A 27,530-nucleotide genomic window follows, 5' to 3' on the forward strand; every position below is an offset into this window, starting at 1 on the left:
CTCAGTCAGTTAATTCGTTCTAAGGCATGAATTGCCTTGTCCTTTTGTTTTGTTTTTTTGGCCTACAGTAACTCTTGTTTGATGAGAACATTCTTGTTTATATGCTGTAAAAACAACTAACTGTTAAGTCTCTGTCCCATCCTCTGTGAATGGTCAATTAAGAATTCTAAAGGAACTGTTACCGTGGATACCAGGAAAAGAAAGATATTTACCACCATTAAATCAGTGTTTGCAATTAGATCAGTCAACGTCCGCACTTAGTGTCTGTTCATGTGTTATATCTATATTTATATCCTGTTATATAGAGATACTGTACATATCAAATTTGCGTTTCCAAATGGCAGACTACATCCTAAACTGGTTGCCAATCAGCCGTAGGGCACCCAGAGAGACATTCACACCCACAATCATACTGCCAGCGAGTGAGAATCTATCCCATGCATTCCCACACTAAAGTCAGGCGAGTGAACCACTGCACCATCAGGTAGATTTCTATTCATTTCAATGAGAGAAGAATCAATTTGGTTGCATGGTTAGATGAAACAAACTTAAATTTGTAATCCAAGCTTTTGATGTTTTATTCATTCAGCATCTGTACCGTGCATCCTCGTAAGGGTTGTGGGAATTTTTAGAGCCTATCCCACCTGACATCGGGCATAAGGTAGACCACATCCTAGACTGGTTGCCAGTCAGCCGTACATTCCGTTATTTTGTCATTTGTATGTATACATGTATCAATGTATACATCTATGTGTATGTATGTATATGTATATTTATATACATGCATGTATGTATATGTATATATGTATATTTATATATATGTATGTATATGTATGTATATGTATGTATATGTATGTATATGTATGTATATGTATGTATATGTATGTATATGTATGTATATGTATGTATATGTATATATATGTATATTTATGTATATGTATGTATATGTATATTTATATATATGTATGTATATTTATATATATGTATTTATATGTATATATATATATGTATGTATATGTATGTGTGTATATTTATGTATATGTATGTATGCAACACGCTTATTTATTTGTTAATTTATTTATATATTTGTTTATTTATTAACTTATTTATTACCTATTTATTCATGTCTAAAATGTCTTTTCCTGTGTCTATATTCTCACCCTCTTGCTACTGTGACAATGAAATTTCCCGAATACGGGATGAATAAAGTTATCTAATCTAATCTAATCTAATTTTATTATCTGAAACTGATCTAGGAGAAGCTAAAAGAGGGACAGCCTTACAAACACACACCACCAAGTCCCATGCCCTTCTCTGACCAACTTGTGTGAGTCTTAACCCTGTGCAATGATGGCAGAGAGAGCTAAGCACAGAGGCTTTGCACAGTGATCCGCGTTCGTGGCTTTATGAGAGGGCAGATGGCACCACTCAAGCAGGAAGTGGTTGACATAATGACATGCATGCGTGTGTGTGTGCATGCACTTGAGCACACATCCTTATTATAAAAACAACAACAGTTTAAATTTCCTGCACGCACGCGTCACGAGAGGAAATGCACTCTTCAAATCACCAAGGGATTGGTACTTTTAAGTTTGAGCTCGTCTCCTTGGTGGACTATTAACCATTATATTTTTATCATTTTCAATATGATAGTGATCAAAAATAATGTTGCACTAAAGTGCTATTCTAATTGCTTGCTGTTCCTGGGTCGACCTGTGTAGTGGGGGTCAAGCAGCAGTATAACATTTAATTCATTCATTTTCTGTACCGCTAATCCTCCTCGTGGGGGGTGCTGGAGCCTATCCCAGCCAACTAAAGGCACCAGGCGGGGGACACCCCCGCAGCCAATCAATCGCAGGGCTCAAGGAGACGGACTACTATTCATGCTCACATCCATAGTGCATGGCACAAAGCACGGCAGGAGACAAAAAGGCCATGCAGAAGGTGATTAACACTGCCCAGAAGATCATCGGCTGCTCTCTGCCCTCACTGGAAGACATTGCCAGCCCTCGATACCTCAGCAGAGCCAGGAACATCATCGGGGACCCATACCACCCTGGTCACAATCTGTCCCAGCTGCTGCCCTCTGGCAGACGCTATAGGTCCCACAAAGAACGGACAAATAGGCTTAAGGACAGTTTTTTTCCCCACATCCATCAGGACTCTAAACTTGCGGTAACACGACACAATCCTTTCTGTGTAATAACTTCGGGGTGAGGTAATATGAATAGACGTTGGGCAGTGATCTGCCTCCTACTGGCTGACTGAAGGAAAGTGAAAGACAGTGAGAGGCAAGTGATCCGCTCGGGGGGTGATGTGATGTATCCATCACGGCAGAAAGCCAAATTACGAGTCCGAAATTATCACTTATTTGTGTCTTTTGCCGGGAAAACACACCTTATGGAGAAGCACTACCAATTTCGTCATACGCTGTTTCTGGGTATGATGACAATTAGGCTTTTGTCGAGTCAATGATGATGACAAAGCCTATGTCCGATTATTATTGTTACAGCTGTCAGCCTGGGTACACATTATGTAGTAGGGTGTGTTGTTTATCTAGGGGCTATTTAGTGTTCAACCAGCCTAGTATGCATATTTTTGGGATGTAAGAGGAAACTGGAGAAAACCCACGCAAGCCCAGGGAGAACATGCAAACTCCACAAAGTGAGGATCGACCTAGGATCGAACCCTCGGCCCCAGAACTGTGAGGCAAACGTGCTAACCACTCTTTCGCCAGGTTGCCGTCAGCCTAATATTTTATCAGAAAATTGTATTTTAATCATTATATTTGCTGTGTTGTCCCCAGTTTTCATGGATCATTGAACATCATCATCATCATCATCATCATCATCATCACAAGGCCAGTGCTTGAGCAGCAATTTTGTCAATTCTCTTCTTTGCCCCTGCTGCAAAATAACTAGAATTTAGTTCTGCTCACTGGCTCTGTCGAATAACCAAAACGGGTGTGAGTCATCCTCAAGATGAGAGAAAACAGAAGCTGGGAGTACTCGATTACTCTCTATTATAGTCGTTATGATAAATGAAGGCAATTATGCGGGTCTATAATGGGTGTAAAGCCCAAGCTCACGCGGTGGAGATCGCAATGATGTCAAGAGGGGACATCGAGGTGAAAAAAAAGATTTGGCGTTGCAACGCTTACCTGTTTGCTCGAAGCCCTCCTACGCACGATCATGTTCACGTGCTTAAAGATCAGCAGGCGGAGGCGAATAGAATGCAGAGGCAGGTCCGCACATCAAAGTGTTCTACTGTGGTTGAAACTTGATTTCAATATAAAAACGTTAAAAATATAATCCGATATTCTGCGTGAATGCAGGATTGGTGAAATAGAAGATAGAATAACATCACCTATACCTTTCTTGAATGTTTCTGGTAACCGATTTACCATTGCGTAAATTTTGTGGGATAGATACATACAGTATTAAAAAATGAAACTTGAAACAATTTTACACAATAATGACTGAAATAAAGCAAACATGGCCAAGGTTTAAAGTTAAAGGGCTTCCCGATAGACTGACTATAAAGATTGACGTCTGTAGGCCAAATGTTTTGCGTCACAGGTACGTTTGATGCAGTATAATAAAAAATAAAATATACATATATAATTTTTCAAATTGGAAATATGTAATGTAAGCATTTAGATTTTCGTTCCAACCCATCAAGCAGAAACCTTTTCACCCGTCAGGTGTTCGCAGAAACCTCATTGGTTAAACTATATGTGCTTAATCGTTTGTAACAAAAACCTGCACCCACAGCAGCCCACTAGCCGTTATTATAGACATTATTTTAATTATAATGTGTCAGTGTCTTAATATGGATATATTTACATCGAGAAGTCTTACACAGAAACATTTGACTAGTCAAAAATATAATTATAAGGCATTCATTCATTCATTTTCTGAACCGCTTTATCCTCACAAGGGTCGCGGGGGGTGCTTGAGCCTATCCCAGCTGACTTTCAGTCATCAGGGGCAATCGCAGGGCACGAGGAGACACAACAAGTCACGCTCCCATTCATACCAATGGGCATTTTTAGTGTCCAATCAGCCTACCATGCATGTTTTTGGAATGTGGGAGGAAACCGGAGTACCCGGAGAAAACCCACGCAGGCCCAAGGAGAACATGCAAACTCCACACAGGTGGACTTTGAACCCAGAACCCCAGAACTGTGAGGCCGATGCGCTAACCACTCTGGCTAATTATAAAGCAAATTATACATGAACATGTTCATTAACATGAATATGTTTATTAATATGTATTGTCCCTTTATTAAATAACTCAAACTCAAAATTAAATGATATTTCTGTAGTCCCCCCTAAGGTCTTTCCTTGAAAACAAGTTGGTATTCATATAGAAAAGGCTCGCCTTCACACAAACAGCTTTGGAACGATAACATACAGCTAAGGACGCATTTCAAACGGGGAAATTAAGTGAAATGTCATTTTATGAATTTTAACGAGAAAAAAAACGAAGTCTGTTTTCCCCCCAACCCAATAAAAATGTAATCCATAAATAAACCACTTTGTTCTAGCCTTAGGGTTCGAATAGGGAGAAAAAAGTACCGGCTTATAGACGCTTATAGGCTTGTAAACGTATTTACAGTACATTTTTACATATAGAAAGACTTTGGCGTCAGTACATTGTTGGAGACTTGCTTTAATGGTAGAGTAGTCGATTGGGACGTTAACTAATTAGAGTCCTCCGCTTTCGAAGTACTTGGTTATTTAGCAATCTTCAGGATTGCTTTTTTGTTACATGATGAGTTACTCTATAATTAAGAGGAAACTTTTCAAACAGCTCAAAAGGGATTTGGCTGGAGGGTGTCCACACCCCTTGAGGCCAAATATCACCTGTCAACATACATAGAATACCATAGAGCAAGGGCCAAAAACTTTTTTGACAGAGAGAGAAATGTTTTTCATTCATTTTCTGAACCACCGTGGTACGGACGGTCTGGGTTCGATTCCCACTCGGTGGCGGTGTGATTGTGAGCGTGAGTGGTTGTCTGTTTCATTGTGCCCTATGATTGGCTGGAAATCATTTCAGGGTGTCCCTCGCGTGCTGGTCGTGGTTGGCTGGGATAGGCTCCGGCACCCCCTGCGAGCCTTGTGAGGATAAGCAGTATGGGAGAAGAATAAATGAATGCTTGAATTTACACATCATTTTGTCTCAGTTACTTCAACTCACTTTATGACAGGCAGTTGTGTAGTAAATAGAGGAATAATGAAAAAACATATTTTTGTTTCCTTATTTTCTTATCTTATGGGTCTACAATACATGCAATAAGTACCACTAATATATAAAAATCGATTTTAATCGACCAGATTTTGATCTCTTGATGACCTGACCCTAAGCATCACTAAAAATCTGAGTGGGAACTTCTAAGAAAAAAGGCAATATTTGCCTGTTTTACGTTTATACACTAAAAAACTATGTGTTGTGATTTTTCCATAAAGTCAGCTTGTTTGCTTTGCTCGTGAAACTCAACTTCAAAATGATCACTAATCAGACATAGTGTAACTTACAGTCAACTTCAGTCATTTAGGTGCTTTTCAATGTGCCCTCCAGTGGACAAAATAAGCAACAACAGTTACATTGATTGCAAAACTGTTGTAAATAATTGGCTTGGACCTCCTGGCCCACATTTGATATTCCCCACATCATCCGTTTTCTTGACTTTTCTTTTTGTTTCTCTCTTTTTTTCTTCTTCCAAACTTCTGTCCTAAAACGGTCCTCATGGAGAGCGAAGTTGATGAAACCAACATCCCAAGCAACATCCCACCTTACCCCCCATCCCCAGGGGGTTTGATCATAGTAATGGTCTACAAGCCATGCATTTTTTGCTTATTGTCAGAAAGAGGATGGAAGCTCCATCTTTCTGCTCTCTCCCTTTCTCTCTTTTTTTCTCCGTCTTTCTCTCTCTGGATGAGATGACGACAGGCAATGGCACCGTCCCCCCCTCCCTGGGTATCCTCCCCCTCCCCCTCCGTCTCCTCCTCTTCTTCATCCGCGCTTGGTGTCTCTCTCTCTCTCTTTCGGAGCTTTAAAAAAGGTGCTCCATCGCGCATAGACACAAGCTGAGCCTCCAGAGAGGCAGAGAGCGAGCAAAACCTCTGCTTTTTCCCCCCAACATCTTTTTTATTTTATTTTTTTATTTTTCATTTTTCTACACTCCGACACTTCAGTCTTCCTCTTTTTTTTAATTTTTTGTTGTTGGGGTGGGCTGGGGTGTGGGCTATGAACCACACGTACCGCTAAGGAGTTTCACACTAAGTTTTTTTTTTTTTTGGACAATTCAGAGTTTCTCAGTGGGTGAGTTGATTATTTTATTTATGGTTTTGATTATTATTGGCATATTACTATGGTATACTATATGTGCATTCATGGTACATTTTGGGTGTGGGGCAAAATTAGAATCTTTAGCCCTATTTGTCTTTTTCCTCACTCCAAAAGGTCTCTACAACTTGTTGCTGTGTAAAATCGTATACGTCAAAATTTTAGTCTTAAATTATGCATTTTTAAAAAGAAAAAATGATTGTTTTATAAAAACCTAAGCCAGCAACTTTAACATCCGCTAAGCAAATCGAAATGCACAGGATGCAAGTCAGATTCCAAAATGTGTTTAAAAAAGCCACACACTGAGCTTCGAAATTATTGATGAATGGTTCATTAGAGAGTGAAAGTTATCACTGGTGTTTAAGAAAACTTAAGGGTTGACGGAATTGAAGATTTATTAAAGGTCAATATTGAGAAAACTCCCATCATTTCAACGTAGACACTTGAGTGTAAGTGTTCTTCAAATGAGCAGGCCTACTTTGAGTTTATTGAAGACTCTAAAATGTCTGCAATATGTTTTAAATTATGTATAGGCTTATTCAAGTCACAAAATCATTACTTATGAAAGCAGGTTAATTCAAGGCAATATCATCATCATGCTTTTCTCACGAAATATTAGTACATTGGTAATGACTACATGTTCTTTCTTTGCTCACAAAAACACATTAGGGTTGTTGAAAACAGCTTTCCTGAAAATGTGGACATGATGTCTGTTATATGAATTATATATTAAAGAAAACACATCTTACGCTATATTGAAAACCCAGTTTAAGAAATGATTTGAATGTGGTTAGTTCTTTCAATTTGAACTCTTTTATGACTATATTACCATCAACACGTCTTAACATAGCTCTTTATTGAGGGTTCTATCCCTTCCTGTGTGGACTTTTCATCATCTCCGTGTACCTGCATGGGTTTTCTCCGGGTACACCGGTTATCTCCCATATCCCAAAAACATGCATTGTAGGCCAATTGAACACCAATTTTTTGTGTGTGGTTGTTTGTCTCCATCTGCCTTTTGATTGGTTGGCAACCAAATCAGGGTGTAACCCCTTGTTGGCTGGGATAAGCTCCACCCTCGTGATCATTGTGAGGATAAGCCGCTCAGATATGGATATCTACTATAATATAGAACAAGGGTGTCAGACTCGGGTTGGTTCGCGGGCCACTTTAACGTCAACTTGATTTCACGTGGGCCAGACCATTTTAGATATAATATTTAGATTTTTTTTAATAAATGGATTAAAAGAACTGGATTAAAAGCCCTGAATCTTCAGTTTTTATAGATCTAAAACAATGTTTATTTTAGCTTTTTTTAAAATATATTTTTAGATTTTACAAAATGATTTTTGAACTAAAAACAGAAAAAAATGATTAAAAAATTATAATTATTGATTTAAAAGGGGGAAAATAAGAAAATTTAATATACATCTATACTCTTCATTTAAGTTGATCCTAAAACAGAAAGACAGCACTCATGATTTACTTTCCCGGGCCACACAAAATGATGCAGCGGGCCAGATTTGGCCCCCAGGCCGCCACTTTGACACATGTGACATAGAAGAAAGGAACTATCTAAGAAAAAAGACATTTTAACAAGATCATGCTATGAAATTACTATTACCTAAATTAGAAATTGGTTGACATGTTTGCTTCACAGGGCAGCAATTCTAAAATTGAGGGTTCTAAGATTGTAGGCTCCAGCACCCCCACGACCATAGTGAGGATTATCGGTATGGAAAATGAAGGAATGATGGCTTCAACAGAACACAACAAATCATAATTTCAGGTTTTTGTATAAAACAACAAAAACAAAGTCATTGCACTTACAAATTATTAGAGATACTTAACATAAAATTAAATTACGTCCAAATCTGAACATCAACCTCTTGTTCAAAAGCTATTCACTGTCTAAAACAAAGGGATGACAGACATCTGCTCGACACTCTCCAATTATGCAAATTTGAGTGGGCACTACACTGTGTTTTACCATGTAAAATGTTTTTCTTTGTAACCTTTTATGTATTTATATGTGCACAACTGAGAACTGGCAGAAAACAAATTGTGCCCCATAGTGACAAAAAAGTATCTATAATATGGATGTTCAACTTTGATGGTGTGACAACCAGGTTTTTGTCTTAAAGCTAAGCAAACAGTTCGAAAGAAACTTGAAACTTTTCCCACAAACGTTTTAATGGTACCCCTGAATTAGTGTAAACGTCTAGTTCTAATTTATTTCTGAAGGACATTCTTTATGAACACCATTCTGTCTACTTCGGTGATGACAATCGCTGTTTATCAAAATACTTGCACGATATTCATTAAGGCTAAAACTGTACAATCTCTTGATATCGGCTCATCTGCTGTCCAATGTTCATAAAAAGTGCAATTAATGGCCGCGATTGTTCACCTGGCCGATTATTGGCCTATCACTAGTGCCGCTACTTTTTAGGAAAACACTTAAATTTGTGTACGTTGACCTCTATTTAATTTACAAAGCTATGTATGTTGACATCTGTTGATTGTAATTGTAATTGAATGCTGTTTTGTCATTACAAAAGTATAATGACATTTAAAGCTTTGCCACAAAGTGCACAAATAACAACACAAAAAAAAATCAATAAATAATAATGAAATAGGTATGTTGCAGGCCAAATCGAAGCATAGGTTTTTGATCATTTGCATACCTGTCAACCTCTGCCGATAACTGCCCTTATAAATGATTATGATTCCCCTTACAAACCCCCCAAAAACCTTACAAACACCGTACGACTCGTACGGTGTTTGTAAGGTTTTTTGGGGGTTTGTAAGGGGAATCATAATCATTTATAAGTGCAGTTATCGGCAGAGGTTGACAGGTATGCATTTGATTTGTGACGTATTAGGCTGTTTCGCTTTAAAATATCCAAAGGTGCACATCATCAAATATGTGTGCAATGCATGTGTCCTCAAAGCTACACACTCCGTGGATGTATCCTAATATAGTCAATGTGTGCACATGTATCAGTGACCAACGCACTTCTGCTCGAGTACACTCTCGTACGTGTTGTAATGTATGTATGCGTGTGTTAGCGTGCGTATTCCATCTGAGTGTGCATGAAGACGTGTAACCACTTTGGCACCATTACCTAATCGTTACCAAGGAAGCCAGATTTGAGTCAAAGCGTGAGCAGGCGCTCAAAAGCCATCCAATCCATATTCCCCTCACTTTTCGGTCATTTGGCACCTCAGCGGGTGGGACCACGAGGCCAGCGGGACCCTCGCAGGATTAAAGGGCCAACGTCCTAACTTATTCTGTTACCTCAAGGCAGCCAAGATGGATTAATCTTGATGGAAATGCATAGTATAGTATGTCAAGTGTGTTGAAGACTCACAATCATGCCTGATATTTATGGAAATGTGAGGTTTATTAAAAGCTTAATCGTCAGCATTGTAGGCAAAAATCTGTAAATTTAGTTAATTAGAGATCTTAACTTGCAGCCACATGGTGTTGTTCAATGATAATGCAACAGCAATATTGAAGAAAATCTGAAGTGTTGATTTGTTTAAAGGGACTTTTTAATCAGAGTCCAAATTTATAAATTGGTTGAAAGGGCGAAAGTAAATACTGTTGTTAACTAGCCTGCAAAATATGAATGGATTAAAAAAAAGGAATGTGATTCATTTAGCATGTTTTCTATGTCAAGACAAAAACAACAAAAATCAAAGATGTTTACAGTGGTACCTCGAGATACGACCATAATTCGTTCCGGGACTGAGCTCGTATGTCGATTTACTCGTAACTCAAATGAACGTTTCCCATAGAAATGAACTAAAATCAAATTAATTCATTCCAACCCTCTGAAAAAAGACCCAAAACAGGATATTGGATAGGAAAAACATTTTAATTTGTTCTAATTCGCCATCTATTAACGAAGTAACAAATAACTAGTGGTTTAATAGTACTAAAATTGGACGGATTTCGCGGAGGGGAGAGAGAGACGGACAGGGGGGGATGGCTTTGGTAAGGGGGGGAACTTTTTGCACGGCAACGTGCTCGTAACATAATATAAACACATTTAAATGAACTTGGATTACGATCCAGACACACTCAAAAATAAATTTAATCTAACCTTACACTAAACTTAATTCTAGGTTGGTCTTAAATTTTGATACCTTTCTTCTCCCAGGTTGACCCTATATGCCACGCCTCCACCCTGACTTTCAGATGCAACCTATGGTTGTTTGCTTTTGTATTCCCTTCAAAATATTCCGAAAATGATGAACACAAATGTCCCCACAATAGGATAACACACGACCACTTGCCAACTTGCCCGGGAAGTAGTACTCCTCTCGTATTAGTGACAGGGGGGAAAAAACACAGAAAAAATGCAAGGCTCCGCCCAGTGCTCGTAGAGACATTACACGAGGGAGTTGCGACGGGAAAGGCAGTGCCCATGATGTTTTTATGAGCAGCCTCTTGCGTCTGCTGTATGCTCGTATATCAAAAGATATCTCAAGATAAATATTTGCCCGGAATTTTACTCGTATCTCAAATTGCTCGTATGTCGGGGCACTCGTATGTCGAGGTACCACAGTATTTTGTGGCTGATGCGCAGGTGTTTTGGACAACATTTTCACATTAATTCTGAGTTGTGAGGGTTTGGCATTTCAGGGTGTTTCTTTTACAATCAAACTGGAATTCCAGCAAAAATCGAGTGTGTGCCTGACTGCTTTTCTGATGAGCGCAAAAGTGATGGCAAATTCATGTTCGGGACGTCACTCAATTGAGTGGACTCAATCGGATTTGACACTTTTGTCCAGGGAATATCGGTGGTCAGGAACGCATTTGGACCTATGTGAGTTGTTGAGCTTTTGTCCTCAGGTTAACCTGGAATGTTTTGGAACTTCACCTGGTCTGAATGAATTGAAACTCAATGGAGTAAAGAATTGGGAAATACAAGCGCTTTCTTTTGAGCAAAACCAGGAAAAAACAAATCTTATTTTCAGTATTTGCCCCTGTTAATCACAATCCCACAAAACAAGTGACATTTCTAAATGCAAAGTATCACCGTAATACTGTGAAACGGATTTCTGTCTGTTTTTGAAACTTAGAAAATTGAGTTACAACATTTGGTTTCACTGGCGGACGCTAACAATTGCCAAAATAATCGAATAATAATGATGTTTTTTTGTTGTTGTTTTTTTTATTAATATTTGAATTGTATTAAAGAATACTTAACTTTACCCCTTGTGTTCAAAACCGCAGAGTATTTAGAAAAAGTATATACACAAACAGAAAATGGTTCCGTCACTGTATTGTTGACAATAATCATTCTACTTTGAGGATTAAAGTTGGTGGGAGAAAAAATACAGTCGAGATGTTGAATTTTGTACATTCTGAAGTTAGACAAAGCCTCTAAATGATTAAAGGGATGAATGGAAATGTCTCTTATAGCAGCATGAACTGAAAAGTCTCAGGATCCATATCTGAAGTGAAACAGGAAGACCCATTTTAATTTGAAGCAGGTTTTGTGGTGAAATTTGATTTGAAAACTTTAAAAGGTTTATCTTTAAAAAAAAAATCCAGGGCTTTCCTGATCTGTTTTCCATGTCTAACTAGTGCTGAATAGTCATTAAAAAAACGAAGCCTCCTTCCAATCTAATTTCCACCTAAATTAACAGAGGACGTTTTCCCTATTTTGCCTTTTAGAAACTCCTTGGACAAAAACACACGCATTTACTCCCTTACGCAAACACCATGCAGGAGTCTGAAGCAAGCGTGCACCAGTTGCAGCCCAACATAATTTCGGTGCGCCTGTTCAAGAGGAAAGTTGGCGGCCTGGGCTTTCTGGTGAAGCAGAGGGTCTCCAAGCCACCCGTGATAGTGTCGGACCTGATCCGGGGCGGGGCGGCCGAGGAGTGCGGCCTGGTGCAGGTGGGCGACATCGTCCTTGCTGTCAACAATAAGCCTCTGGTGGAGCTGAGCTACGAGCGTGCGCTGGAGACACTGAAGAACGTGTCACCCGAGAGTCACGCCGTGCTCATCCTGCACGGGCCCGAGGGATTCACCACCCATTTGGAGACCACTCTGTCAGGGGACGGTCGCCCTCGCACTGTGCGGGTCACCCGGCCTGCCTTCCCACCTTCTAAGTCCTACGAGAATTGCTCCCCTCAGCTAAGGAGCATTAAGAACCTTTCGTCGCCATCCATCACGCTGCTCGCCGCCCAGGATCCCCTGCTGATGAGGGAGGGGGGCCGCGGTGTTGGTGGCGGGCTGTTCTGCAACGGGCTGGAGGACAACAACGAGCTGCTGAAGGAGATCGAGCCTGTGCTGCGTCTCATTCGGAACACAAAGAAGGAGATCAACGGCGAGAGCCAGAAGAACACCGCCAGCAGGGATACTGAGATTCAAGTTGCCTGGTAATTATTGCCCCTCTTCTAACTGCACTCTTCATGATAGATAAAAAAAATGAAATTTGCCTTCATGTATAAGTTTCATGAGTTCTGCGATCAAGATCTCATGATTGAGCTGAATATTAATAGGTTGGAGTGGTTTGAATCAGTGGGCAAAGGTCATTAATTTTTTGGGGGGAAACTTTATGTATTATGGCGACCCGGTAGTAGTTAGCACGTCTCGGGTTCAAATCCAGGTCAGTCCACCTGTGTGGAGTTTGCATGTTCCCCCTTGGCCTGTGTGGGTTTTCTCCAGGTACTCTGGTTTCCTCCCACATTCCAAAAACATGCATGGTAGGCTGATTGGACAATCTAAATTGCCCCTAGGTATGAGTGTGAGCGTGAATGGTTGTCTGTCTCCTGGTGCCCTGCGATGGGCTGACAACCGGCCTGGAGTCAGCTAGGATAGGATCCAGCACCCCCTGCGACCCTTGTGAGGATAAAGCGGTTCAGAAAATGAATGAATGAATGAATTACATGAACGAGTTGAAGTAGGAACGAAATATTGCGGTTTGGAAATGAGGTTGAGAGGGTGAGATGACAATTTAGCAATTGGGGGATTGTCAAATATTTCAGAAGTTTTAGTGTGATAGAGTGGAAGTATTTAAAACAAGAATGGTGGAAATTGTCTGATGTAAACATAGTCATGAATCATATCCAGAGTCGGGAAAATTTAGAGTGCATTCTCCAGGTCATAAATGAAGCCTTGCCCCAAGTTCAAGTGTCTTGTTCCTGAGTGAAGGAAGTTTGGAGTGTGAAATCAATTGGCAGATTTGTGACGCTTCTACAATGATGCCGACACATGGGCTGCTATTGACAGCACTAGCTGTCCAATCTATTTCAATCCATCCCAGTCTAAACGGATTAGACGTCTATCGTTGTCAATGACACCGAAAGATGAGCATTCACAGCCAGTTGAATGAATTGAGACATTGTTGATTGTTGTCAATAACAGACAATTAGTTAATCAGTCTTATTGAAGAACCTCAGGCGGTGAAGTTGTCAATTTACCCATCAATCTGTATTCCTCCCTCTGTGGGGTGTCTGAGGAGAAGCTGGGAGTAGAGCGGCTGCTCATTCGTATTAAAAGTGCCCAGATGAGGTGCCTAGTGGGGTGTTCCTGGCATGTGGAAGAACCTAACATGCACTGGGGAGGCTGAATCTCCCGTGTTTTGTGGGAATGTCTCAGAATCCCCCGAAAGGGCCAAACCAAGTGGTTTGGGGAAGCAAGTCTGGGCTTTCCTGATTCCCTGCTGCGCCCTTAAAATACCCTCAGCGATGCGTAAAATGGATGGAAGGCTGAATGGATGGTACAGTAGAGAAAGGGAGAGTTACATTCGTAAAATAGCTCTCTGTAATGTAATGTGATGAAGAGTTTCTTAAGTGCCCTGAATTCATAGAAAAGTTCTGCGTTACAAATTCGGCAGTTTAAATCACTGGAGAAATATTGAAAGAAGAGGATAATATATGAATTAGAAGCATTAATTTGAGATTGCATTGTTAAAAGTTTGGAATTTGGGGAATATGGTAAATATTTCCTGGATGCAATATTAATTTAGAATGGCTTCAATTGGTTTAGGAAAATTTGAAAAAAAAATGCTTTTGTTTTAGTAGGAACTTTTCCATCGAATGTAAACCCTCTTTATAGCAGCAAGGTTTTTGTCTGTGTCGCTTCACAGAAGATTAACCTATATGTGAAACAGACATTTTTTGGGGGCAAACATTACAGAAAACCTTGTCTGATTCGGGTTTCACATACTCGATCCAGTCTGGGTTTCCTGTCCTCCTTTGACGTAGTTGATTACTGTTGATGCTCAGCACGCACACAAGCAAGCACATGCATATTATAGGCTATAGAGCAGGGGTGTCAAACTGATTCCGCCGAGGGCCGCAGTGGGTCCTGGTCTTTGTTCCAACCAATCCAGTGCTGACATTTTAACCAATCAGGTGTCTTCTAAAATAAGTAGCACCTGACATTAATTAACTGATTACACTTGCAAAAGGTATCCTCTTGTTGAGTTGGAATGAAAACCTACACCCACTGCGGCCCTTTGAGGACCGGTTTGACACCCCTGCTATAGAGACACGTAAATGACTTCTCCCACCACACCTCAGTTTGCGAGCCTTCAGTCTTAACACTCAGCAAAAATATGTACTGTATTATTTGTACTATAAGTCGTAGCTGAGTATAAGTCGCACAAGCTAAAGAATGCACAATGAAAGAGAAAATGTATATACAAGTCACACTGGAGTATAAGTCGCACTAGCCAAAGAATGGAGAGTAAACGGGGAAAACGTATATTTTCAGGAGGCTTTAAAAAAAACCTCACCAGAAACCAAGGACAAACACTATATGTTAAAGTAATAGCAAAATAGGGAACACCAGACAGCCACCTGTCACTGTAAGATATTATGTGTTTTTGGTTGATAACTTGTTGGTGGTCAGGTTGAAAAAAAATACATATAAGTTGCAGGCCCAGCCAAACTACAAAAAAAGTGCAACTTATACTCCGGAAACTATGGTACACACAAAATGTAATGTTGCTTTATGTTGACCTGAATGCAGGACATTGTCTCAATTTGCGGGACGCTTGAACTGTCTTTGAATTGAATGACAATTTGTTTGAAGGCAGGTTGGTCTAGAATACTCAAAAGGAAGATGAAATAATGTAATATATCTATGTATATGGAAGTTATTTTGTGAAAATATGGAATTTTTGTCATATGGGAATTCTTTGAAGAGTTCAAATTAGATTTAGTTTTAAAAATTAAAAGCTCCACCAAGGCAATTGGGACAAGACGAGACCGTAAATATCTGTTTTAAAAACTAAGATGCGGTTGAACATTTAATGCACATTCTCCCTTTAATTTTATTCATTCACTTTCTGAACCACTTTATCCTCACAAGGGTCGCGGGGGGTGCTGGAGCCTATCCCAGCTGACTTCAGGGATAAACACTTTAATCAGAATAAATGTCATTTTCCCTTGCTCAAGGGTAGAATATTTACTAACGTACAATTGGAAAATTGAGTGTCAAATCATTGCACACCAAGAGGCAGTAATATAAAAAATACTGAACTATTTCAAAGACCCCTTCAGAAACTCAGCAAAGTCAGGATTGACCAAAATTATGCCTATCACATTTCTATGGCAAATTCCTCCATCTTTGATATAACAGTGTTTAAATAAATTTGTTTTCGGTAAAAAAGTAAACTTATATTCAAAGATGAAATAATAATAATTCAATTTTTTTTGTGGTGTAGGGTCATGAGCCTTTGATGAACAGTTTGAAATAATAAAATAAATATAGTTTAAATAATAGTTTCTGAGAACTAAATATGAACATAGGAGTAACATTTTCTATCTTTATAATAAAAGATTGGGATCAAATCTTTAGTAGGTTCTGTGTATTTATAGCCATAGCACAAACTTTTCTCAAAACTGTCCAAAATGGCTCAGACTGAGGAGATTGCCTCTTGAAAAATGGCTGGGATTGAAAGAGTTAAATGTTCTGGCCCTGAATATATCACTTCACAGTCAAACATTTCACCTGTGATGCTCAGTTGGAATGGTTTTAATCAGAGTGGAAAATAATCTGCATGTATTCCTGGCTATTATCTTCATCTCTGTTGTGGTCCCTGTACGTAGGGAGAACACCTTACATACGATAGACATTTTTCATTATGCACACCCTGCTTGACATAACATTTCTATTAAATTTAGTTCCGCCCACGTTGCACATGAAGCACCCTTAAAGTGACAGAATCCAACAAACTCCTATTGACAAACATTCAAAAGAAAAACCCACTTATTTTAAGTGGTAAAAAAGCCTTTTAAAGTATAAATATTTCAAGCAGGGATGTCCAAACTATTCCATACAGGCCACAGTGACTGCAGGTTTTTGTTCCAATGGATTCAGTTTAACCAAAGAAGTTTCTTCTGAAACCAGCAGCACCTGATGGCAATCAATTGATTACATTTTCAAGACACCAGATGCTTGAAAATGTATTGTTGTCTTCAGTTGGAATGAATATCTGCACTCACTGGAGCCTTTGGGGACTGGTTTGGACACCCTTTATGGGGGAATGGCATTGAAAACATTAAATCACAGTAAGCAGTAAATATGTTAATATTCCATAATTACATAATAGCAGTTGTTGAGAAATGCATGGTGTTACTGCATTGCTTTGAGTGGTAGGATAACATTCTGTTAATGTGTTGAATTCCAATGCTATAAGGTTAATTTGCAGAGATTACTGCAGTCATTACAAAAGAAATAGGGGCTTACATAAATTGAAAATGTGTTTTATTTGGAATTGCTTTTTGACTAAGTTACAATGACATTGATGAAGTTATAAAAATACAAGCTTGAGGCAGTCCAAATCCAAAACATCAAGACTTTTGGGAGGCAAAATGTAAAGACCTTCAAAATGCTGTTTTGAGGCCAGTCTTGAGTGTTTTCACACTAATAATAACAACTCCCCTTAAAATATTTATGTATTTATTTTTAATTGGACCTGGAAGTAAAATTTTCTTTGGTGAAGTTCCCTAAAAATGTGGAAAGCTGTGTCCAATTTAGAAGTGGCTTTTGTTTTCTAAAGACCCCATTATTATTTTTAGGGAGTAAAAAATATCCCAAAACTTATATTTATTCGGTAAAGTAAATAATCGGACATAGTCCCTGTTGTCATCATCAACAACAAAAGCCTAACTGTCATCACACCCAGAAACAATTAGGCTCTTAAATATAATATAAATATATACATATAATATAAATATAAATAATTAGGTAATTAGAGTACTTGGATTTTTCTTTGCACCTGCAAACTCCATATGGGAACAATTAGTCTCTTAAACCGGTTTACCAGGTAAGCACAAGGCCATATTTGCCTTTCATCTTATTTCATGTAGCAATACCCAAATTTCAAATGACAGGCAATGACTTTCTGTTGTTTTAATAACATTTTATGTAAATGAAGAATGGGTTTGGAACACTCCCTTCTTGGATTGAATCATATTGTGAAGTGAATGCCAGTGCCTGTGCAAATACTAAGCTTGAATGAAGTTGGGGCCCCTAGATTTTCACACTGCAACTACAGTACCTGTTGAAGAAAAAACAACTCTAATATTGCTCCATATCAACAATTTAACTGGAAAACCAGTAGACACTGCCATGACATATTTTAGAATTTACAAATCTCCTTTGTTATTTTCTTTCTGAGCTGAAAATAAGTGGCTTTTGCTGTCCTAGAGGCCTAGAAAATAGTAATAGGCCTTTGAGTTGACTTTATTTGATTGCATCTGCAATTCAAAATAGATTTGATTTTGATGATTTTTTTGTGTGTCAAGGCTGATTACAGTAATTAATTGCAGAATTATTGGTGCCCGTGTTACCTCTGGTTTGTTAGTAAGTAGAGGAAATGCGTGCAGAGCACATCGAGATAAGACTGCTGTGTTTTTTTTCTTCATATTTGTTTAATTGAAGGACACGTCACAACACAAAACTGATAAATAAAACACAGTGAAACCATAAAAGGCCATAAAGCAAAAATAAGAACTTATTGTTTATGCCAAAACCACATTGGTTAAACTGTCTGTGCTAAATCGGTTGGAACAAAAACCTGCACCCACCGTAGCCCTTGAGGGGAGGTTTGGTCACCCTTAGTCTAAGCCTAAGGTATAGTCTGCCTTTCACCCGAAGTCATTGGGGATAGGCTACAGCTACCATAGCAACCCTTATGGTGATGCACGATATGGAAGATGAAAGAAATGATATGAAATAAATGAACATTTAAAAAAAAGAAAAAAATCCTTCCTATCTATTCTGTTTTCCATATTTCCCTACCCCAACACACCTAAAGCAAATCACGAAGGTCCTTCTTTTGGACATCTTGCTGATCCATTGATCATTTAATTCAGGTGTCTTGGATGAGGGAGACATCGAAAACACACTGGATAGGTGCCCTCGAGGATCAGAGTTGGTCACGTTAACAAAAGTTAAATTAACGTTAAGTAGGCATACTTTCCTTACGTTTGATATCCTGAAATTTTGGCAAAGAGGAAAAAAGCCAGGGTTCATACTTGATACTTTTGAGAACGCAGTGCATTCTGGGATGACAGATCTGAACCCTTTCTTATTGTTAAGTAGAAAAGCTAAGCCAAATTCATCTCAAAATGCTCCATTGCATAGAAACAGTTGAGGACAAAGTGACGAGATGAAAGGACTTGGAAAGAGCCAAAAAAGGCTGCCATAGGAATTGGATTTTAGTCGTTAATATTTGTTGTTGTAGTAGTTGTGAATCAGAATTTTGTGCCAAGAATCAAAGAATAACCCTGGCTTGTTTTGTGTGATGTCCCGAAGAACCAGTTTGAGACATTAGGTCACGCCCCATCTGCTTTTCCCCCTCCAATTTTTCTCTTTAAAACGACTTGGAGCCAGAGGAACCACGTTGTTGGAGCACAGGAAAGCCATGCTCCATTTGACTTGAGACTGGCACTTAAGATGAGAGTTTGGACAACCACGTGGTGAGGTTCTTATCCTTCCAGTTGTCAATAATTGTTGTTGCTTTTGCCCATGCTTCAGTTCATCTCTCAAAGGTGAGTTGGGAGTTTTGTGAAAAATGTCTATCGTGTTTGAGTTATTGTCTGTTTGGCCTCATTGGATAAGAAGGTCCTCCAATGTCAAATTCCAATTTTGTCCAACCAGTGGTGTGACTTGAGGGGTATAATATACAAAAGGTATTGCAGCTGAAAAAGTGAGCGGAAAAATATGGCATGATTTATTCAGCATGCAATTTGAGGTCTTTTGAATAATCTAACAGCTGACTTGGAGCCAGTCTGAAGTAGTCCTGCCATAATACCTTTTACGAAGCTCTCCATCTTGTATTTCCGTGGAAAATAATGCGGTTCTCTGTTGAAACAGGTAGTTTGAGATTTTTATTTTTCCTCTTTGCTGGTTTTCCCTGAATTGGTAAAGTTCTTTTGTGTGGCTCAAAAATGTTCGTCTGCCTCTCACTATAGTTCCAATTCTTTGAGTAAATACTTTACTTTTGTGCATGCAATATGCTCACAAATTTTCTTTGGTGAAAACCATTGGAACAAAGAAAGTGACAACAGTAGTCTTCTTTGCATCTTTTGAAAGACGATAAAAAGGCCTCCATCACTGCACAATGTGCATTATGAGTGAATTCTCATACTACGCTTAAGAACAATCTGTTCTTTGTAATGTTTTCTGGCAAAGCTTTGGTGTAAGGAGATACAAACATATATTTCGACGAATAAACATCTAATTTAATGCTTGGAATGAAAATCCAGTTGAATTTAAAACCTCTTTCAAATCAAGATTTGGCGCGTGTTTTATTTTTAAGAAAGTTTTCTTTCTGATGAGTAACCTGTTTGACAAAGATTAAGGGCGGATCCTCAATTCTAGTCAGAGTCTGGTAAATATTTTGATCGGAAATGCTTTCACTTCAGATGTTTACAGTGGTTATGGTTTACCTCTATAGGAGAATCTGTGTCAGACATTGTGATTGTTCTTGGTGAAATGCACCAAGAGCTTTCTGGAAGGCAATATTAAAATGAAAACAAAACTCTTAAGCCATGTGAAAGATTGCACCAATTGGCTGTCAGGAAAAAAATAGACTTGGCACGCATCTAGAAATGTACGAGTAGATGGCAAACCCAAGAGTAGCTTCAGGCCACCACCAGATTTTTAAATCCTAATTTGGCCTAGATCGCACACACCCAGAAAGTAACGCGAGTTAAAACAAATGGAAACGACTACATTACAAATAATTCCTTAACTCTTTTGGCTGTGTTCATTCAAATGGGATGGCACTGCCCAGGAGAGCAGAGCATTTAGTATTTGGGAATTTGCTAGGGTAATTGTCCCTATATAAAACATGCCAGCCAATAATTAAGGAGATTAAATTTGACGTCAAAAGGCCCCATCAAGTTATAATTTGTGGTGTACAACTTTCAATTAAATCCTTTTATGAGTTAGGATTTAGGAAGTTCATTTGCAGAGACAAAAGTACAGTAGCAGAGCATTCTCACAGTATTCAGCATCACAGACAATAAAATATAGAATAATTGAACAAATCAATCAATAAATCAATGGATTATAAGAATAAGAAAATCAATAGGATGACTATGTACAATGCAAACTACAGTCTCTAGCATAAGGAGGTGAATTTAGGTGGGAAGGAATGTAGAGATGGCCCTCTGGGTGTCACATTCTGATGCTGGTTTGGTTTTTCGTATTGCAGAGCCCAGGTGGGCGGTGGTAAAAGGAGTTTCCTGTATCCCGTCGCTTCACCAGGGTATTTAGAAGCAGGCGAAGGGTGCCGAGATATTGCCTTGCTCATCGTCATAGCTAATTTGTGATCTGGTTTCCTCTTGTATACGCTCTTTATCACGAATTGTTTATTTTTGGCTTTCTTGATGCTGTTTCGCCTTTTTATCCTCTACCTTGAGTAGTTGCAGAGTTGTTTTACTCTGATTGTTCTCTTGTGTTACTTCACCCGTCTCCTCATTTATCCTCAGTATTTCAGACACTGTCAACCTGGTGTCAAGACTTCTTTCATTACCTACTTTTTTAGACTGTGTACCTCCTTATTTAAATAAACTTTGTAACATGTTTCCTTTGTTGAGTCATCTGCTGTAGGCTCCAATCTTATCTGCATTCGTGGATCATAACTGGTACCAGAGGCCTTTAGGGGCCAGCTGCACAGCCGGATTGTGGAATTTTCAGACTGGTGGCTCGGGGTGTGTTAGTTAATGGTCGCCCACTCCCTCGTCTTATTGCTGAAGGCTGGTTGGGGGCAACACAAATTGGCTGGGGGACATCCCTAGGTCCGAGGGTGCGGATGATGTTCCATCGGCTATACCTGGAGAAATGATGCGAGGCCTGTCTGGCAGTGCATGCCTTGCAGTCTCATTTTCCTAATGACTAACATGTATCTTGTATACGGTGCATGCATGACTAGACGCCACTAGACAAGTTCCTATAAAAATGGTGACAATGGCGCATTTGGTATCCTGAGTTGTACTATGACCGAAGGGTCAGCGACTGTTGATATACCCTCAGTCAAGGCACTGAATCCTAATTTGTCCATAGTAGGGTAGCTGCAGCAGTGTGAATTTTTGCGTGTGCTAATGTAAAAACCTGGAAATAAATCTCCTATGTAAGTACTCTCTCTTTAGTGTATCTAAAACTATTTGTGCTCGGATTAGCAATCACATAGTGGAAAGTAGATTCCGACTCATTAATAGTGAAGGTAATTTGTCCTAATACTGGGTTCATGACGACTCAATTAACACTGCTCTTGCACTCGCTTTACTCCATCAGATACTTATCTCCCCTCTAATTATTCTGTGGTTCACTTGGTAAGAGTAAACATAGCAAGATACCAAAGCCACTTACATTAGGTCAAATGTTGAAGATTGCTGTATGTAAAAAGAATCCAGGAGGCTATGTTTCTGAACAAAATATATTCATTTATCATAAAAAAAATATTGAACATTCTATTTCGTGGAGAGAGGCTGTTCATGGAGCAGCTTGCTGCTTTAAGGAACAAAAACAAAAGGTAACGTTCAAATGATGGATCGTGAATGCATAAAACCAGGTGATGACATTGAAACTGAGGATGGATTCGCTAAAATATTTATAGGAGCACAAATTGAAATTTGTGCAGGTTTAGATCTACTTAACCTGTAAAAGGTTAAGTGCATATTAGGCTCATCCTTAAACTCCTTTCTTTCCAGATTGTAGTATGCCTGTTTATTGTTGTGGAATGATTGCATTTACACGATGTATCTTCCCCCTTTTCCAGGGACCTTGGTGTAGGTAACGGGACTTCACAGCAACTGCCAACTGATAACCAAAAAAGACGGGAGAACATGCCGGTGGTGTTGCACAACAGTGAGGCCGAGCAGGTATGAACAAAAAGACTGAGCACCTCTGCGTCGACTTCCACATTACAACTCATCAAAATGCTAAGCTCATTCACTGAATGGACAACATTTACATTAGTCAAGTGGAATCCAAGTGTTTTCGGCCACTGACATACTGACTAGTATACATACCGTACATAGTGTGATCGCCTTGGTGTTTGGTTTGAAGTCTAGGTTCGGTTAGGTTTTGGTACCAAACAGGTAGGAAATTGTAAATAAATAAAAGTGACCCTTTTGAGGGATATTTAAAATAAAATCCAATCGGTGTTAAAACATAAATATTGATCCACTTATATGCACAAGGGTCGCTGGAGGCTATCCCAGCCAACTACAGGCGTTAGGTGTAATTGGTTGCCAGCCAATCGCAGGGCACAATGAGATGAACAACAATTTGTGCGCATATATCTGTGGACACTTTAGGCATGTGTAAAACCGATTCCGCCGAGGGCCGCAGTGGGTCCTGGTCTTTGTTCCAACCGATCCAGTGCCGACATTTTAACCAATCAGGTGTCTTCTAAAAGAAGTAGCACCTGACTTTAATTAACTGATTACACCTGCAAAAGGTATCCTCTTGGAATGAAAACCTGCACCCACTGCGGCCGTTTGAGGACCGGTTTGACACCCCTGCAGTTGAGAGCGTGCAACTCTGAAAGCAACAACATAAGCAATATAATTATCCAAGTTTAAAAAAAATTGCTAGAGAGATCGATATGCATATTTCATATATCTGGTCACAGTGAAAAAAATCAGATGTTCTTAAATGTAGATGCAACATTAATTATCTGATTGTGTTGTTTTAAGTCTGTTGGCATTTTCGTACATAAATTGTTGACACAACTTTGGATTTACTCACTTGCCTTTGTTCATTGGAAGCCGAACAGTGTTTAAGAAGGTCTTTTAAATCAAGCTTCTCGCTTGCATTTATCATGTTGCCATTTGTGTTGTCTGTAAAGAATAGAACATTTATTTACTTGTAACCCTGCGGAAACTGCCACAGGACTTTGGTTCCGTATGCAGGGCTTCGACCAAAACTGAAAAACATGGTACACAAGTGAATCAAGGCGAACACGCAAAACCGAACCGGTTCACTTCATCCACGTGAACCATTACACTATGTATATATTTACATAATTCGTGCTGTTTTAATAGACATTAATTATTTACCATCGTTGTGCGAATTGTGTAGGCTTACTGTACTTTTAATTGTTATGTGCACAACTAATGTATTCAATTTAAACGTAATGTGCTTTATATGAATAAAACCTCAGTGCCTGGATCTTTTAGGATACTTGTGAAAACAAAAGTACATAACTACACTGAGGTGTTTTTAATTAAACCAACCCATGTTGCACTGCTGATTAGGAAAAGAAGCAGAAAAACAACATCTTATTTTCCCCTTTCTTGTTGGAAAAGGCTTTTTCCTGTTCAATGCTCATATTGTGACAGAGAAAGATATTGTGTAGGTCTTTTAAAGCTCAGTTGAAATGGTGTCAAGCAGCTGGCAAAAAAGAGTGTTGCAGACCACACGGTCTCTTGTAGTGTTCAGTGCTGCCACCCAGATTGTTTTGGCCCAAAATGACACTACGCTGAAAGCGCAATAGTCTAAATTTGGAACTTCCAAGTACATTGTAATCCTCACTTGTGCTTTTAGGGAGTGAGCTGGCATATTTGTATAAAACGTGGCTCTGCATCCTATCACTTTGCCTGCCAGATCCTTCCGGGCGACAAACCGCTGCCACGGCGGCGCCGTTAAATCCGGATTACGCCGATGGTGTCCTAATCTGGACGTGCTTTGCGTTGATCCTGACCGGTTGGCCGCCACTGTCAAAATACTTTAACCCGGGTAAAATAGAGGGAGGCACACGGCAGCAGACACAACCTCCTTTTTTGAGACCACTTGTGCCCCTTTGGACAGTACAAAAAAACACCAAAAATAAGAAAAGACATCCTGGATGTTTGTTTGAGAGTTAAATGAGAAAGTGTTGAATACCCCCCTTTTTTATTTTTTTAAAATTCTCCTGTCATAATATCACAATATTGTCTATTAGTATATTGAATCTAGTCTCAAGAATAATGATGTACTGTAAATCTAAAATATTTGGAAGTGAAATAGATTGCATTTGATTCTGAAATAAATTAACTTGTTTTTATTGACATTTTGTTTTATTTTAAAATGTTTTTGTCAACATAATTAGTACAATAATATTAAAATAAAAACGAATTCAATTAAAAAATAAGCGGTATAAAAACGTTTCAAAATTTAGAGTAATTTGTAAATTGCATATTCAAAATCTTGTTTTAGAACACTCAGGGAAAATGTGTTATTTCACGTGTGTGCGTGCCATTGTGTCGTCTGAACAAACAGCAGGAAGTTACTTAGCGTTACTTAGCGCTTCAATTGATCAAGTCGCTCACGGCAAGCGAGAAATCTATTTAGACTTCAATCTAAGTGTTACTTTCTCACACTCTACTGCAGGATAACCCACGCTCCCTCAACTCCTCATGCAGCCCTATAATGCATAATGTAAGGTTTTAGTAAGGCCTGGAATGTTCCAACTTCCGTTCCCCATTAAAAAATCAGAATATCCGTCCCTGTCACTACTGCAATTGGCTGTTGCAGTCATGCGCACATCGTCCGTCATCCGTGCAAATTGTTCATGCTTTGCCAGGCACGCTCGTCTTCAACCGCATATATTTTTGACTTTGAATCCCCTGCGTAGCCCATCCCCCAAAAGTTGCGCTTTTTGATGCATGAAAAACTGCGTCGCATTAATAAATTATTCTTATTTTACTTAATTAACCCCCAACAGCCACCTTTGGTTCAGCACTCCAGTTTTGTTTCAGAAAAAAATTGAATTTATGATAATCTTGGTTTATTAAAAATACATAATCCTAAACATTAATTTACAAAAAAATGATAGTTTCCAAAGACATTTCAAGAATAGAAAATGATATATCAACATAAAGGGGAAAAATTGGATTATACAGAATTAATTATTTATATTGGAGCATGTTAGCGTGTCGGCATCACAGCTCTGGGGTCCTGGGTTCGAAACCCAGGTCACGTCCACCTGTGTGGAGTTTGCATGTTTCCCCCGGGCCTGTGTGGGTTTTCTCCAGGTACTCCAGTTTCCTCCCACATTCCAAAGACATGCATGGTAGGCTGATTGTACACTCTAAAATTGCCTTTAGGTATTGGTGTGAGTGTGCATGGTTGTCCGTCTAACTCGTGCCCCCCGCCTCTGGCCCGTAAAAAAACATCTTTAATAATACTGGTAAAAATGTTAAATCTAAATATTTTGTGTACAAAATGAATGTTGTTTTTATCCTCATAAAACTGTAGAATTGTTTTTTTTTGTTTTTTGAAAATGATTATTATTTATATTTATTCTATAAGTATTATCCAATTTATTTTATTAAATATAAAAATGTTCTTTAGTCGCTATGGTGAGAATCGTTTCAATACATTGAATTCGTAAATACAGTTTGGTTTGTTATAAAAGACATTGCAGACAATTGTATGAATAATTGAGCTCCTTATTTAGAAATTCTTTTGAAATAAAACACTTCTTTGTAATCTTTCATTTACAATATGTCTTGAACAAGTACAAAGGAACTCATGTTTTCCAAGTGTTATTGATTCCATTTGTTTGGTGTTGTGCTTTGACTAACAAACCAAGGAAAACGCCGAATGTTCACCATTGATTACAACGTTTTTAAACGGTGGTCCTTTCATCAATCAATGGATGTTGAAAGGTTACCTACCATTAGTCCCTGATTAGATTCATCACGGGGCCTTCAAATTAAAACAGGAAGTCAATAGGGAGCATTCTATAAGTCAGTGTGTCTCCTACTTTATCAACTGAAGTAGGGCTCAACCTTTTAATAGTTATTAATGCCAAGGTGGGATTTATTTTATTTGTTTTTATTTTCTGTGTGTCCCCGCTGGTGTGAACCAATGGCACAAACAAGCTTAATGTTTTGGATTTGAGCACTTTAAGTTTCATATTTTCTGGACCTTAAGTCACCCATTTTCATAGTTTGTCCGAGTATCTCTGCCCCCCCCCCCCCTTTCTTATTACCGACAGTGTTTATCTATTTTTAAACTTAAAATTATCTAAATAATTTGTATGTTAACAGATGCCTATTCAGCCCGTTGTTGTGTACATTTTATGTTTGTTAATTATATGTTTGCTTGTTCTTGGATTCTGCTAAAATAAAGAATTGCACTCCCAAAATGAGACAAATTACTATAGAATGACATGTATATTTTTTCCCCTCTTCATTTTGTATTCTTTACCTGGTGCGACTTATACTCTGAAAAAAGACGGTAGTTTTTACATTTATGAACTGCATTTTCCAAGCAATTTTGGTTTATTTAAACCACTGATGCTCCAAAGAAAAGACTCTTCTTTCACTGAATGAAACTGCTGAATAATCGTTTCATTAAAGAATGAATTCACTTCATTGGGATTTTTTGGGGAACAACATTTGTAGGTTTTCTTTATTGGCGTGACTGAATAATGATCAAAGTTCTTCATTCTCAGGGTTCTGATGTGGGCAAGATGTCACCCACCAAGACCCTTCTGAATGGAAGCCCCTCCAAGTGCCCCCGATTTTTCAAGATCAAGAACTGGGAGACCGGAAGCATCCTGAATGACACACTCCACCACAGCTCAGCAAAGGTAAGGCTTGTAGGCAAAACATGTTCTGCTAAATTATCAAGAAAAGAGATTGCTTGGTCAACAAAGCTTTTTGATTGGATGCCATTGTATCACGAGAATGCA

General features: G+C 38.8%; 1 protein-coding gene across 3 annotated transcripts in view; it reads left to right on the forward strand.

Moving 5' to 3' along the window:
* Nucleotides 1–6,106: 6,106 nt before the first annotated feature.
* The window catches only part of nos1 (nitric oxide synthase 1 (neuronal)), a 59,079-nt gene continuing 37,655 nt past the window's right edge, over nucleotides 6,107–27,530 (forward strand). The window contains exons 1-4 of one of the 3 annotated variants that reach the window (XM_077600684.1): nucleotides 6,107–6,330; nucleotides 12,047–12,756; nucleotides 22,623–22,725; nucleotides 27,291–27,428. In XM_077600684.1, the coding sequence (XP_077456810.1) occupies nucleotides 12,095–12,756; nucleotides 22,623–22,725; nucleotides 27,291–27,428 (903 nt within the window). In that variant the 5' untranslated portion in view covers nucleotides 6,107–6,330; nucleotides 12,047–12,094. Of the gene's footprint in view, nucleotides 6,331–12,046; nucleotides 12,757–16,768; nucleotides 16,900–22,622; nucleotides 22,726–27,290; nucleotides 27,429–27,530 lie in introns of those variants that run through there. The other 2 variants (XM_077600685.1, XM_077600686.1) reach the window with 2 other exon arrangements.

This window comes from Stigmatopora argus, chromosome 5 (assembly GCF_051989625.1).
Source record: "Stigmatopora argus isolate UIUO_Sarg chromosome 5, RoL_Sarg_1.0, whole genome shotgun sequence".
In the NCBI taxonomy this organism is placed as follows: Eukaryota; Metazoa; Chordata; class Actinopteri; order Syngnathiformes; family Syngnathidae; genus Stigmatopora; species Stigmatopora argus.